The sequence below is a fragment of the Paroedura picta genome, chromosome 12 (assembly GCF_049243985.1).
Source record: "Paroedura picta isolate Pp20150507F chromosome 12, Ppicta_v3.0, whole genome shotgun sequence".
Classification (NCBI taxonomy): domain Eukaryota; kingdom Metazoa; phylum Chordata; class Lepidosauria; order Squamata; family Gekkonidae; genus Paroedura; species Paroedura picta.
The window spans coordinates 43648507-43664329 of record NC_135380.1 but is presented as its reverse complement, the minus strand read 5'-3'; the positions used below and the strand labels follow the sequence as shown (position 1 = coordinate 43664329).

Sequence of the window (15823 nt, the reverse complement as noted above, 5' to 3'; positions counted from 1 at the left end):
AATACTTGAAGATGGTTATCAGATCCCCTGTCAGTTGTCTCCTCTCCAGACTAAACAAAGCGTATGAAGAAAGGCTGCGTCTCCAAACCCCTCACCATCTTTGCTTGTCTACATCCCTCTTCACCTGTGGTGCCCAAAATTGAACACTGTACTCCAAGTGAGGCTGAACCAGAGCAGAGTACAGCGGAGTAATATCCTTTAGCAAAACCACCTATAAAGGTAAAGGTATCCCCTGTGCAAGCACCGAGTCATGTCTGACCCTTGGGGTGACACCCTCTAGCGTTTTCTTGGCAGACTCAATACGGGGTGGTTTGCCAGTGCCTTCCCCAGTCATGACCGTTTACCCCCCAGCAAGCTGGGTACTCATTTTACCGACCTCGGAAGGATGGAAGGCTGAGTCAACCTTGAGCCGGCTGCTGGAATCGAACTCCCAGCCTCATGGGCAAAGTTTTCAGACGGCTGCCTTACCACTCTGCGCCACAAGAGGCTCCGTAAAACCACCTATAGCACCTTAATAATCAGCACATTTATTGTCGCATGAGTATGGATAGGCAAGAGGCTTTCCCATCAGAGGTATAAAGTACGATACCTAATATTAACAGCTGGTTGAAATACGGCGAGGAAAGACTTTTCTTACCTGGTCATCACTCTTGCATGAGTTCTGCTGTCCATTTTACTGGCAAGTAACAGAGCATGACCCCACAGTCCGTGCTTCATGGCAGATTCCAGAGCATCCTTTTAACACAGAAAGAAACATACCTGTTCAGCCAGGTATCAATGGCAGGGTGATGCATCACTTCTAACACGGTTCTTAGAAGGGAGGAACCCAAAGGCTAGGTGGGACTACAACTGCCTAGCTCATGTCAAGGCATACATATACGTTCCCATGAGATCATCTCCTTGTCTATCACAGACTACATTTAATTTTCCCCCTAAGGAGCGAACAGCAGCCATTCACTGAACTGGAAGCCATTCCTGGAGAGCACAACTGGGACCAAGGGCAAATCAGCTCCTACCCCCTGATGGCTCCTAAAAAATTGAGAATTACATACACACACACACATACACACCTGCGCCCGGCACTATCCTGATTTCCACTTCTCAGTCACAGCAGACTGTGACAGAATGTGGGGCCAAGACATTGAGAATCAGGTTCTTACTGGGTGGCTTCATCACAGGGTGAAGAGAGACAAGGCTCATCGTAAAACAAGAAACCTAAACCAAGAATTCTAGTGCTGTAGTTCACCTTCTTACGACCGTAAAGTAGAAGCTCCCTGAATCGCTCCGTCTCCTTCTCCAGGCTGTCGATCGTGGCAATGAGGCTGCCTGTGAGGAAAGATAGCTGAGCCTCCCCGGATTCCTCTTCCACTTGCTCCACAGCTTCATTTGTGAAGTCAATCAAATTAGCCTCATTGGGTGATTTCCCAGGGAGCCACACAGTTTTATGATCCTGTAGAAGTAGCTCTGCAATATCTGTGCCTACCACTGTCTACAAACAAAGTCAAGAGAGGCAATTGATCAATCTCAAAGCAGGAACCCCTCAGCCTTTTGGAGAAACAGCATTTTTTTTCCTAAATAAAGTGAAAATAGGTAAAGAATTTCAGGATGCATGACTACAACCTACAAGGTTTGTTTCTTGGGCCCAAGAAAAGAAGATCTGGAGAGAATGCATCAATAATAACAACAACAAGCCTTTAATAGCATATAAAAGTACAATATAAAGAGGGAAAGTGCAAAAGGATCCACTGCTATATAGAGAAAACAAAGGCAGAGAATAGGACAAAATATACTCATGATCTCTCATGGCAAGATATAAAAACTTTGCAACTGGTTCGATTATATCAGGGTTCTGTGATGTCAAAAGAAACTGAATCTTACGTTCATCCGAATGCAGTTCTCTTTTACACAGCACTGAGTTAAGAAATTTAGCTCGGATCGAGGAATAAAATGGACAATGGAAGAAAACGTGAGTAATTGCTTCTATACAGCATTGTCCACAGGGGCACAGCCTAGTTGAATGCGGGATCTGTTGAAATCTCTCATATAGAACAGCAGAAGGCAGAGCATTACTTCTAGCTAACATGAATGCTCTAGGCTGCTGTGGGATGATTAGATGGTAGAAATACGCAGCTAGGGGCGGAGAGCTTGGTGAGATCCCCAAGCTCAATGGAGAGCAAACATTTCTAGCTTTACTGCTAAGTACCTGCAGTTCTATGTCTAACAGTCTGCTTTTAATTGAATCAAATGCAGTCTTTTCAGATATCAGGTACAAGGAGTCTAAAGAGATTCCTATAGATTTAATTTTCCCTCAATGTGTCTTAACCAAATAGATGACTCATATTCAGATAGCATAAGGGAAATTAGACTATTGGGGTCAGATCTAAAATGAATGGGAAGCGAAAACTTGATTGTTAACAACCATGCTCTGGTTACCAATAGTCTTTGGCTGGTTTCTAGACATAGGACTGCGTAAGACAGTGGTCCCCAACCACCAGGCCGCAGCGGCCCCGGCCCCATGCCACAGCTTCCTCTCCCTGCCCGCCCCCCACAGTGAGAAACTTCCCAGGCCGCAAGCAAATCAGCTGCCAAAGCGGCCGACTAGCATGCAGCCAGGCAAGCTTCTTTTTGCGGGAGGGAGGAGGAGGGAAGTGCAGATGCTGGCGCAAACGCGCATGTGCGGCAGACCCACGCATGCGCGATTGCGTCACATGTGGCCGCAAATGCGCATGTGCAGCAGCTTCGCGCATGCACAAAAGCGCCACACACGCACGTTTGCGGACTGCATGGCGCGAATGCGCATGCGCAGACCTGGCACGCATGTGCATTTGCGCATGGACTGCCGCACATGTGCGATGGCCGGATCACCCTCCCCCCACTGGTCCACAGCCTAAAAAAGGTTGTGGACCACTGGCGTAAGAGAGACAGTTCGGGGTCTCAAGGATTTTATGAAGGAAGACAGATTGGAGACTTTCGACTGCTTGGTTAAAAGCGCTGATCCAAATAGGGATGCCATAAAGCAGTTGGGCACTTAGTTTCCCACTAAATACTTTGAGGGCTGCTTGCACGTACTGGTTATCCCTGGTGTAGAAGAAACGTGTAATTACCAGGGAACTAGTTTTTGCAGATGTGATTGCATATTTCCTCTGTGTAGCCCAATTTGCATTATGGTGAAAAAATATTCCCAAGTATTTGAAGCTTTTAACTTGTACAATGTTGTTACCTCTTACATTCCATTTAAGAGGCTTCCATGGCTTTCCAAAACCCACAATTTTTGACTTCTCAAAGTTCAGAGCAAGTTTGTTACTTCACAGAAGTCCAGGAATTCAACCAGTAAGCGTTTTAAGCCAATTTGTGAATGGGGCAGCACCACAGCATCATCTGCGTATAAAAGCAGTGGGATGTGAAAGGAAACCAATTTTGGGATTATGGCCAGCTTTGAGAGATAGGGACGGAGCAAGGTCATTCATAAAAAGGTTAAATAGGAGGGGAGCCAAAATGCACCCCTTTGTTGATTGGTATTTTAGGTGTAAGACTCTCAAGGCGGGTTAGTTTGACTTGGCAACAGGTAGAAGAATAGAGTTTCCTTAGAAGATATAGAAGCCTTTTATCTATCTCCATCTTTAATAGCTTATCCCAGAGAAGATCTCTAGGGATAGAATCAAAGGCCCCCTTAAGGTCCAGAAAAGCTGCAAAGAACTTTGGACCCTCTTTCTTACTATATTTGTTGACAAGGTGGGCAAGGAAGGTGCAATGATCAAGGGAGGATTTTCCTTGACAGAATCCAACCTGCTCAGGGCCTAAAATCTTTTTCTCAGTCAACCACAAGGTGAGTTTATTTGATAGGAGTCTGGCATATAGCTTCCCAACAATAGAGAGAAGGCTGGTGGGTCTATAATTGGTTGGGAGCGAGAGGTCACCCTTTTTAAATACTGGAACAAGGATTGCATTTGTCCATGAATAAGGCATTAAGCCTGTTTTATTAATCACAGTAAAGAGAGCAGCCAAAGGTGGAGCCCACCAGTTGCTAATGACAGCATGAGCTCAGAAAGCAATGAACTGAGGAAAAGGGGAAATCCATTGAGAAATCCATGAGATCCCTCTCCCCCAGCAAGGAACATGGGAAAGGGCAGCAATTCATCATCATCAGTCAGTATAAATAAAACAGTAAGGCTAAGGGGGTGGGCTGAGTCCAGGATAGGGGCCAACGATTGGCACCTTGGCCTCGGACTGAGAAGAATTCCGTCCAGTTGGGTGAGCGGCCAATCGGAAGGCGCTTTGCACCTTCCAACTGGGCCCTCACCAGGACAGACCAGAGTTCCACCCGCCCACCCACCCAACAAGCCCAGCCAGGGGAGACATCACTGCCAGTTTGCTCCTGACCACCACAGGGAGAGGAGGTCAGTAGGGCTGCTAAGGGGGAGGGGACAGAGGCTTAGACAGGATGCCCCAGCCCTTTTCACCCCAAGGCTATCCTAACTGTCATGTCCAACTGTAAATTGCCTCTGACACTGACAGAGCTGGCACAGGGCGGGTGAGTATGCTGCCTCCCCCTCCCTTCAGGCCTGCTGCAAAGCAGCCTTTAGCAGCTCCTGACTGAGGGGAGGGAGGCGTTTCCAAGAGCAACGCAGGGGAGCCTCAGGGCATGGGGGTGGGCATTCCTTTTGGGGGGGGGGAGTTCTTCTGCAAACCGCTGACAGAGAGGCCACAGAAAATCCCCTTCTCACTTAAAATACTGCTCTGGCCAGGGGTTAGACACAGCTAAGCCATGTGTATTTCTTCTTTGCCACTCTCTGCAGATTTGAAGCCAACAGTTCTTGATGTTTGTTGCTGGTCCCAGGCACCAGGCTGGCCATACCGTTGATCTGATCTTTGGTGCGGGTATAGAGGTGGAGCTAGTAGCGAACAATGTTGTCCAGTGATCAGACCACTATGCCCTGAAGGCTTGGCTGAGGGTATGGCCCCCTCCCTGTTTGGGCGATTTTAGCCCACCCACAGAGGCTTATGAGCTCAGAAAGCAATGAACTGAGGAAAAGGGGAAATCCATAGAGAAATCCATGAGAACGTCCCTCTCCCCCAGCAAAGAACATGGGAAAGGGCAGCAATTCATCATCATCATCATCATCATTATCATCATCAGTATAAATAAAACAGTAAGGCTAAGGGGGGTGGGCTGAGTCCAGGATAGGAAACAGGGGCCAACGATTGGCACCTTGGCCTCGGACTGAGAAGAATTCCAGCCAGTTGGGTGAGCGGACTCTGAATGCTCTGTGGGACCCAATGCCTTCCAGTGGTTTGTTGACGGATTTATGGAGTGGTTTTTTGTCGCCAGTATGGTTTTATAATATTGTATGTGGGTTTTAAATCTTATTGTAAGCCACTACGAGCCAGCAGGGTCCAGGAGTGGTGAGTAATAAATCGAAAAATAAATAAAATAAATAAATGAGCCTGGAGATCCCTTCCAACTCTGATTCTATAATTCAAGCATCGACCTATACGCTTACATTTAGGTATTAAGGAAGGCTCAAGCTGTGAAGTATTTCCTTGCTAAGTTTATTCTTGCATCAGCTCCAAAAACTAACCAGCATAGTTAAAGGCACCCAGTATGTGCAAGGCTGATCACAGAGACCACTGCATCATCCTGGTTCTCCTGCTGTACATTTTGAATATATTCAAATCAACATCACACTACTGAAAAATTAAAGGAGACAGAGCTGGAGGACTAATTGTAAGCAACAAGGATTTCACAAGGATTACAAGGAAGTCAAGAACTCATACCCCATTCTGTCTACAGAGAAGAACAATGAAGTCCCAGAGCAGCCGTGAAGACTCCCTGTCAATCAGAGTTTCGTTCTGACTGCATCGCATAGCTTTGTTTTGGGCAAAATTAATAACATCAACTTTGTGTGTGTCATCTCTGAAAGAGAATGAGAAATAGTAAGAGCAAGAACTAGAATGCAGGTACCAGCAACCACAGCTGGTGAGATGCTGGACTTGATGGTCCTTTGTGGCCTCTTCCAGCTCTGTGTGATTCTGATTTATGGTCGGCGAGGACAACCTCCCCCCCCACACACATGTCTACCCCATAAAAGGAAGCAAAGGTAGCTAAAGAGTCAGATCAGCCAAAGGTACCAGTACTTCTTGCCTTTTAAGGGGCCATTGTTTACTTTTGCTGGATGCACCTACCTAAATTGTGGCAAAAAAAGGTGGCCTGATCTGGTGATGAAGAAGGAAATTTATCAGTTGCTCTCCCATCTTCTACTTCAATCTATCTTTCCCAATAGTTCCCTTGTTACAGGGGATACTGGAATGGTGCCATTGCAGTTTTCATTAACAAAACCAAAATTGCAGAGTACCGAAAACAGAGTGAACACAAGGCATAAATGGCTTGGTCCACCCGTGACAGTGGCAGCACCTGACCTATGAGACTTTAGAGTCTTTCAGCAGTGCCAATTCCTGCATGCCACACCCACTCTGAATACAGAATGGACCACTTTGGCCTCTAACTGACAGGAGCTCTCGGAGGCTTCAGGCAAAGGCAGCAGTGGTAGCCTAAGTGGCTCTCATGAAAACTCTCTGGCACACAAAAGCCACCCCACTTGCAGTTTTGATAAGACTGTACAGAGCACCTGCACAACTTTGTCCTTTTAAGATCCACTTGAAATTAAAACAGCCCTCAAAAATCAAGTGACTGGGGAGATGGCATATTTTTCCATCCTTGCCAGTGTAGCATACTGGAATGACATTTATTTTTTCAAAGAAAAATAAGATGCAGAAGCACCACAGTGAAGCATTATAATTATCTTTAGGTTGGGCTTCACTAATAAGTTTTACTTCATCACAAGCAGACACATCCTCCAGGCAGAAAACAAAAACTGCAAAATTCCCACGACGTTAGTATTGGTTATGTTAGTTTCCTAACATCTTGGGCCTGAAGCTTGAGTATCTGTGAACCACTAACCTCTGCTGCCAAAAAAGAGGATTTGTTTGATGATGGCTGGAAGCTGGAGCAAGGCAGGGGAGAGTGGTTAGTGAATAGTCTACCATGGGTGCAGATCAGGGGTAGTCAAACTGCAGCCCTCCAGATGTCCATGGACTACAATTCCCATGAGCCCCTGCCAGCAAATGCTGGCAGGGGGCTCCTGGGAATTGTAGTCCATGGACATCTGGAGGGCCGCAGTTTGACTACCCCTGGTGTAGATTTTCCACACTTTCCCTGAAGGTTAACTGGAGGATGCCATGCATGTGCTACACTGTCACCAACCCGTGGCCCCTCCCACATCAGAAACATTCGCAGGAATCCAGAGTGACCCCAATGCATGAACCTACTTGGATAGAGGGCCAGGAAACATTCTCAACTCCTCTTGTTCTGAAGAACGCTGCAGTATCACCTGGAAGACAAGGTAAAAAAGTGTTCACGTGCCACTATACTGCAGTTCTAAACACAATTATTTTTAAGTCAGCCACACATAATGCAACAGGACTTAGCGGGAAGAATACTTGCCATTATGACTCTTCTGCATTTCAGGGTTTGCCAGTTAATTAAGCAGATGTAGGCATGAAAGAGAGCTGACTGAAAACACATGGTATATCCCAGCATTTCAATTAGTTATGCTAGAATCCCTTACTTTCACACAATAATGAAGACCTTTAAAAGCCCATTTTTCTCTTTGCCCCATCACCTCATGCAGGATATCAATGACTCCTAAGGAGTAATAGTTATCAATATACTAGTGAAGAAATTTAGATGAGACCTGATAGGATTTAATGTACAATTTTTCCACCAGGCACGGCTACTAGAGTCCTCACAGGAATACCTTGGAGGGCCCATATCCAGCCTGTGCTGGGGCAGCTGCATTGGTTGCCAGTTGCGGCCCAGATCAGGTTCAAGGTTCTGGTTTTGACCTTTAAGGCCCTTTGCGGTCTGGGTCCCACGTATCTGAGGGACCGCTTGTCATCCTATGCCCCCTGCAGGGCCTTGCCCTCTGTAAGTACCAACTTGTTGATCGTCCCCGGCCCCAGAGAAGCTCATGTGGCCTTGACTAGGGCCTTTTCGTTCCTGGCCCTTAACTGGTGGAACAAGCTCCCGGAAAGCTCCCTGGGAGAACTTTCCGTAGGGCCTGCAAGATAGAGCTCTTCCGCCAGGTCTATGGATGAGGCCAGTGTTGGAGGACGATCGGATGGGCCCTCCTTGGGGAAGACATGCCACTATGCTGGTAGCATCTTTGGCGTGGCCAGTTGTTGTATTTCCTCCCTGCCCCGGCTGGCAGTCATTTCATTATAGGGAGGGCTTATATCTTGCTCTTTTACCGCCATGCTGTATTTTTCTGTAAAATTGCATGGGATTATTTTAATAGGGTTTTAATTGGGGTTTTTATTGTATGAGTTGTTGTGCAACCTGCCACAAGCCGGCTTGCCAAGAGTGGCAGGTAACAAATCGAATAAATAATAATAATAATAATAATAATAATAATAATAATAGTTATTATGATGATTTGGGGAAGGGAATGGGGGAAAGGAGACCCAGCTAAGGTCACGAAACGCTATACAAATGTCCAAAAAAAGCTGGGATGGAGGAAGCCCCAAGATAGGAAGAGCCTCAGCTGGTCTAGGTTTTCCTCATTTGTCTTCAAAACTGGGAGGCAAATCACTCGTCTTATCACCCTACAGATGGGAGAACTATGTGATGTGACTGAAGCTTTTCTACTGCACCTTTCCTCCAAGGGCCCGAAGGCAGCAACTAATCACTAATTGTCAAAACTGTACATACATAAAAACAGTACAGTAAAATTGCAGGGCCACGTGACATTTCTTACACATCCAGAAACTAGTTCTGAACTGAAAGTCTTCAGAAAAAGGAAGACCATCCCTGCACATTAACCCAACAGCAACTTTGTTTGGCAAGCAATGCCAAGTGGTGGCACACATCAGGGGGACTACTCTGGAATTGGCCAGCCGATGCCCCCTTCATCACAGATTGCCAAGCCTAATACCAAGGGTGCCTGCACATATTGGAATGGTTTCATTTTTTTATGTGCCACTTTATCTATTGGAAATCTTGAGCTGCTGGGAGCGGAGGTGAAATCTGAGTGCTGCAGCTAGCAACAGCAGGATACACACCTTGTTCCTGGAAATAAGAATATTCATGTAACTCATTCCTGTTTCTCACTTACCTCCATGCTGCAAATCTCAACCAAAGCAGGCTGTCCCTCTGAGGGCAGGTTTGATAAGGCCTTTATTAGGTAGCCTCCAGGGCCAAACCTTGCACATATATGAGGCACAGAAAACTTCTCAGGTGTCAGAGGTCTTGAAGGGACTACAATGGGAAAATGACAGAAAACCAGGATAAGTTCCACTTGTATTTAAATTCTGTTTACCTTTCAGAGGTCTGGGCCATAGACAAACCAGGTGCACAAGGCTGCTAATGGCTTTGCTTAGAATGTATGTCAGCTTCCCAGATGAAAATAAGTCCATGTATATGTAAATTACCATTAAATTCAGCTGCTGTACATGCCAATAACACAATCACTGGGCCTAACAACATCACCTACACCATCAAAGGCTTATTCACATGCTCATCTCCTAACATTCTAATATGCCATTAAATGCCAACAATGTTCCTCTGTAGCCTACATAGGATAAACAGGTTAAACCCTCTGGCCAAAGAATAAATTGACACAAGTCTGACATCAATAATCACAGGACTGAGAAACCTGTAGGGGAATACTTCAACCTTCTAGGACATTCAAGAATAAAGGAAGATTGCATTAATGAAGGAAGGGAACTGCTTGGTGACCGGTGTTTTTTTCCTATTCAGCCCTTATCTTCCTTTAGGACTGGGGCATGGGAAAGATTTTTTGATTGTATTCAACCCAGGGGGGGAAATCATCCCTTGAGCCCGTAAAATTTATGCGACTCAGAAGGGTCAGGGTCAGAAGGCGAAGTTTTCTTAAGGTCTAAAATAGCAAGGGCTTTGCTTAATAAGAACTAGTAGTCATCCATTTTAAAGAACCTTTCTGTATGTCGAGGGACCTAAATAGGCTCAATCTCTTCTTCATCTGTTATAAATTCATCTTCATTTCTATCTCTGGCTTCCTCTTCCTCCTCAGAGGATTCAGACCTGCATTGGCTGCATCTCCTTTTTTGAGTAGCCATATAGACCCATCTGTACTTAAGATGGGTTATATATGGATCATTCACAACATCATCTTCCCTCACCCTCCTATGGGGAGAAGGGAAAGAGGTGTAAGAATGGGAAGCAGGAGTCTACGCTCTCAGTTGTGCCCCTTGGAAAAATAATTGTTTAATCTCTTCTCGCATTGCCGACTTTAAGTCCATAAAGGCTGGGGGGGATATCAAATGGAGCCTCTGCGATGTGTTGCCAGCTCTCCTGGGTTTAGCCCCGCCAATTTACTTGGGCCCATGCTGAGAAGACTCCACTGGAGATCTGTCATTTCCACCACTGAATCAGATGGCTTCAGATAGTGTTGGGGTTTTCTGGGAGGCTGCTCTTTGATTTTGGAGCACTGCCACAACTCCACAGAAGCCTCTGCCCATTCCGTCAAATCTGCTGCCAATTGCTCTCTGCTGGGATCTCCTGGTCCCTGTGGGAACAGAGGATCTCACTGCTCTCTGTCTGAGCAGAAGGCTCATGTCTTTCCTCCTTCATAGATGGCAATAGACAAAAATGGCAGCCGCGCTTAAATCAAAAGCGCGGGCGCACTCTGCAACGCCACTAACCTCTCTCACACTCTTTCCCTCTTCCTAGCATCTCTCTTGCAAGGAGACAGAGAGCACAAAGTAAAGAATTAGGTATAAGAAGGAAAATTGGCAAATAGGATAGAGGAATGAACTTAGATTTGGAGTAAGAAGGAAAAAGAGTAGGAGATAGTCCTGTCCATCTGCCCTCCTCTCGAGAAAGGAAGAAGACTGGAAGTGGGGGCCTCTCACAGAAAGAGACTTGAAGGCAAGATATGGTCCTGATCCCCCTTGAACGATGTCCTCCTGCATCCCAGAGGGAGAACCTTCTCTTCTGCTGCTAGGACAAAAGTATAATATAACCCACAATAAGTGACCCAACCTTTGGGATGAGAGGGTCAGGGGGTGGAATTATGGATCTTTTTCAAAAATCTACCACCAAAATATTTTAAGCAGTACCTTGTTCAGGTGCTGGCCAAGCAGATTTAGCCAGGTAACCATAATTCGTATCAAAGTTGCTGTACCCCCCATAGGAATACTCAGCATGGAGTGAGGCTGACTGGTTAGCAGCTTCATAGGCACTGGTGGTCAGGTCATGATTGCTTCGATAGAGCTGGCTCTAGGAAGAGATGCAAGTGTTTGTGTTAATAGAAAGAAATGTAGAAAAGGAAAGGGGATGGCACAGGGGCTATGCAACCCAGAAGCCCAAGAGAAAGGCTTCCCCATTGCAGCCCCTCCATACAGGCCTGCAATGCTTGAGCTGAACCCCATGGGACATTCCCATCGGGTTCAACAACAGCCCTTAACAAAAACTGCCAGGGAGGGGCAACAACAGGGATAAGTTTGGGCTGCCAAGCCTCACATCTAGACGTTCTGAGAACATGGGGTCAGCCACTGCATGAAACAAAATACTATGCTAGAGGAAGAGTGGGTCTTACCTCCCACAGCTAGCTACTCTCACGTTCCCACAGAAGCAAGCAACCTAACAAGCATTCGTGTGACATGTCTACCCACGCCCCGGCTCTCTAGGGTTGTCTCGTAAGAGGGGAAAAAACAAAGCCCCGTCTCCTCTTACTTGTTGAGAGCGAGAACTGAAGCTGCTCTGGCGGCTGTGAGCACTGCGAGAACTGCGGAGGCTGTGGCCTGAATGCTCACTGTGGATGCTGCGCCGGTCTAACTCATCCCCATAGGGGTCCCGGCGAGGCTCCAGGTCATCCTCAAAGCTGCCAGCAAAACGAGGGTCATAGCGCCAGTGGTCTTCATGGCTAGTGGTAGGGAGAACACAAAGAGCCATAAGGCAAACTTGCACTCTAAGAAGGACTAACTTCAGAAACCAAACACCTAACAGCTTGACTGAATCCGTGCACCGAGACTTGGAAATGTAAGTCTCCATTCAAGGGGGCACAAATAGGTAAGATAAACAACGCTCCAAGTTATCACTTGATTGACTGAGCTATGGCACCTGGGAGGGCAACATGGGCAGGAGATCTACCTGCCTTATAACCCATGCTCTTCCCTTTGTGTGAATGGTGAGACACAATTTATAATTTTAGTATGCTGCAAGTAGGCATAACGAGATGCAGAGCAAAGGGCCACAATTTTGCTTTTAAAGCCTGTGAATCTAACCTTTATATTGCAAATCTGTAGTGTTTCAAGTAGATCAAAGCGGCATATCTGGTGATGGAGCTGCGACTGTGACATGCACTGTCTGTGGCATGCTTGTATTTTTACCTCAGAGTAACTTTAAATACATCTGCACCAAGTGCAAGTTAGTAGCGCTCCTGGAGGAGAAGGTACAGAAGCCACAAGAATGCCTGTCCATTCTTTTTTATTCTAAAAAGAAGCGCAAAGAGTTTTTAGAAGGAAGAAGAGGTAGAAGGAGAGGAGGAGGAGAAGGAGTTGGTTCTTATATGCCGCTTTTCTCTACACGAAGGTACAGGAGCACCTTTGGGCGGGCAATTGGGAGAGGTGGGAAAGGTGTCTCACCGATCAGAGGAGAAAAGGACAAGAGGACAATGGATGGGAGAATGTTACCCAGAGGTGTCGAAAAATAAGGAGATGTTCTGCCCCTCTGATGCTCAAAAATCATTTCCAGGATAGTGACTCTGGACCACAGGAACAAGGGCTATTCCCTCAACTTCCCCAAAGCTGAAATGATGTTTCGAAGACCCCTGTGGATGAAAGAACTGACTCCTGTGCTCCCCAACATGTAAGGACTAGGAGACACATACTGGTAATTGGGGATTCCCTATTGAGGGGAGTGGAAGCCAAAGTGTGTTGACCGGACTCGTTGTCTCGGGAGGGTTGCTGTCTACTTGGCGCAGGAATCGAGGATGTCATGCAAAGGGTAGAAAGACTTGTAAAGCCCAAGGACAGATATCCCTTCCTGCTCATTCACGCAAGAACAAATGATATTGTCCAGTGCATATGAAGCATATGAAGCAAGACTACGTGGTCTTGGGGGGGGGCGGGGAAGCGAAGGACTTGGGAGCACGTTGTGTTTTTGTCAGTTCTTCCTGTTAATGGCCAAGGCTTAGGAAGGAAGAGAAAAATACTCCAGATAAATGACTGGCTATGTCGTTTGTATCATTGGGAAAGGTTTGGGTTTTTGGACCATGGATCGAGCTACCATGATGAGGTCTTATATCAGGAGATGGTTTGCACCTCCCGAGGATGGGAAAAATGTCTTTGCAAAGCATCTTGCAGAGCTGGTGAGGAAAGCTTTAATCTAAGTCCAATGAGGAAGTGAGATGTACATTCAAAGCCTAATTCGATGATGAAAACTGAAGATGGGAACACTGCATATTTAAAAGGAATGGCACATATGCAGGTAACTATTAACTTCCAGGAAAGTTCAAAAACTAAAAGCCTGGGGTATGAAGGATTACGATGTCTCTACACTAATGCATAGAGTATGGGAAACAGGCAGGATGAACTAGGAGTCCTAATAAAGAAAGAGGACTATGAATTACAGAAACCTGGTGGGATACCACTGACAACTGGAATAATAGGATGGAGAGGTACAACTTATTTAAAAGGCACAGACAGATAAAGAAGGGGGAGAAGTAGCACTATATGTTAAGAATATATATACTTGTGAGGAAATGCATGTATCTGAGCATGAGAATTCAGCTGAGAGTCTTTGGGTAAAAATAAAAAGGAGTAGGAAATAATAGCGGTATTATGGTAAGAGTCTGCTATAGACCGCCAGGCCAGGCAGAGGACTTGGATGAGGTGCTCTTAGACCAGATTACAAAGTTCTCAGAGAGATGGGATCTAGTGGTCATGGGAGATTTCAATTACCCAGATGTCTGTTGGAAGACCAGCTCTGCTAAGAATGAAATGTTCAATAAATTCTTGACTTGTCTTGCTGACAACTTCATGTCCCGGAAAGTGGAAGGGGCAACCAGGGGAATCTGCTGTTTTAGATGTGATTCTCAACAGGGAAAAACTGGTTGATGAGGCAAAAGTTGTGGGCATGCTTGGTAGTAACGACCACGGAATTTTGGAATTCATGATCTTGGGAAAGAGAAAGGCTGTATGGAGTAATACATACAGGCTGGGCTTCAAGAGAGCAAAATTTAACAATGTTGGGTAGAATCCTGTGGTCAGAAAAACTTAGGAAGTCCAAGAAGGTTGGGAATTTCTCAAAAGTGAAATACTGCAGGCACAATCGCAGACAATCCCCTTGAGAAGGAAAACTGGGAGGAACCTAAAGAAACCAGGGTGGATCCATAAACAGCTTTCAAAAGAATTGAGTAATAAAAAAGACTCATTTAAAAAATGGAAGGAGGACCTTACAACCAAGGAGGAATATAAACAAATAACTAATGCTTGTAGGGGGAGTGAAAGAAAAGCTAAAGCTTAGTATTAGCTTAGGCTAGCAAGAAATACTAAAAACAACAAAAAAGGGTTCTTTATATTCAAAGTAAGAAAAAGAATAGAGACATGGCAGGAACACTGCAGAGACAAGAAAATGACATTGTAACAGGTGATGAAGACTGTGAATGCCTAAATTCCTACTTCTCAGTCTTCTCTTGTGAGAGAAAGCATGCTTAATGTGGCAAAATCATTTCACCTGATGTGGGATGGGAGTTCTGTCCACTGTAGGGGTAGTCCATAAACACCTAGTTTCTTTAAATGAAACCAAATCCCCTGGGCCAGACAAATTGCATCCAAGTGTACTAAAATAACTTGGAGATGTAATTTCTGAGCTTCTATCCATTATTTTTGACAATGCTTGGAGAACAGGTGAAGTGCTGAAGACTGGAGGTGGGCAAATGTTGTCCCCATCTTCAAGGAGAAAAAGAAGGATCTGGTTAACTACCAGTCCATCAGCTTGACATCTGTAGCTGGCAATATTTTAGAACAAATCATCCAACAGTCGGTCCTTGAACAGGTGATGGCTGTAATTACGAAGAGTCAGCATGGCTTTCTCAAGAACAAGTCATGTCAGACTAGCCTTATCTTTTTTTTGAGAAAGTTACTACCTTGCTAGATCAGGGGAATGCTGTGGACATAATTTACCTTGATTTCAGTAAGGCTTTTGATAAGGTTCTACATGATATTGACAAGTTGGTAATATGAGGTATGGATCCTATTACTGTTAGGTGGATCGAAAACTGAGTGATTCATCACACCCAAAGTGTGCTTGTAAATGGTTCAACATGTTCTTGGAGAGGAATGATGAGTGGAGTGCCTCAAGGATCTGTCCTGGGCCCTGTGTTGTTCAACATATTTATAAATGATTTGGATGAAGGAATAGAAGGGGTGCTTATTAAATTTGCAGATGACACTAAACTGGGAGGGGTAGCAAACACACCAGAAGACAGAATCAGAATACAAGATGATCTTGAATTTCAATAGTAATAAATGTAAAGTTCTTTATTTAGGTAGGAAAAATCAAATGCATCACTAAAGGGAAACTTGTAGTCTGTGTGAAAAGGATCTGGGGGGTCTTAGTAGACCGGACACTGAACATGAGTCAACAGTGTGACCCAGTAGCTAAAAAGGCAAATGGGATTTTGCGCTGTATTAAAAGAAATATAGTATCCAGATCATGCCAGGTGATGTTACCGCTCTACTCTGCTCACTGTAAGACCTCACTGTACTGTGCTCAGTTTTGGGC

General features: G+C 45.4%; 1 protein-coding gene across 4 annotated transcripts in view; it reads right to left on the bottom strand.

Moving 5' to 3' along the window:
* SEC16A (SEC16 homolog A, endoplasmic reticulum export factor) overlaps positions 1 to 15823 on the bottom strand; it is a 55512-nt gene that overhangs the window by 28646 nt on the left and 11043 nt on the right. For all 4 annotated transcript variants that reach the window (XM_077306389.1, XM_077306388.1, XM_077306390.1 and 1 more), the window contains exons 6-12: positions 11771 to 11960; positions 11155 to 11314; positions 9171 to 9313; positions 7327 to 7388; positions 5776 to 5914; positions 1247 to 1489; positions 638 to 735 (exon numbers count right to left, since the gene is read on the bottom strand). In XM_077306389.1, the coding sequence (XP_077162504.1) occupies positions 638 to 735; positions 1247 to 1489; positions 5776 to 5914; positions 7327 to 7388; positions 9171 to 9313; positions 11155 to 11314; positions 11771 to 11960 (1035 nt within the window). The remainder of the gene's footprint in view (positions 1 to 637; positions 736 to 1246; positions 1490 to 5775; positions 5915 to 7326; positions 7389 to 9170; positions 9314 to 11154; positions 11315 to 11770; positions 11961 to 15823) is intronic.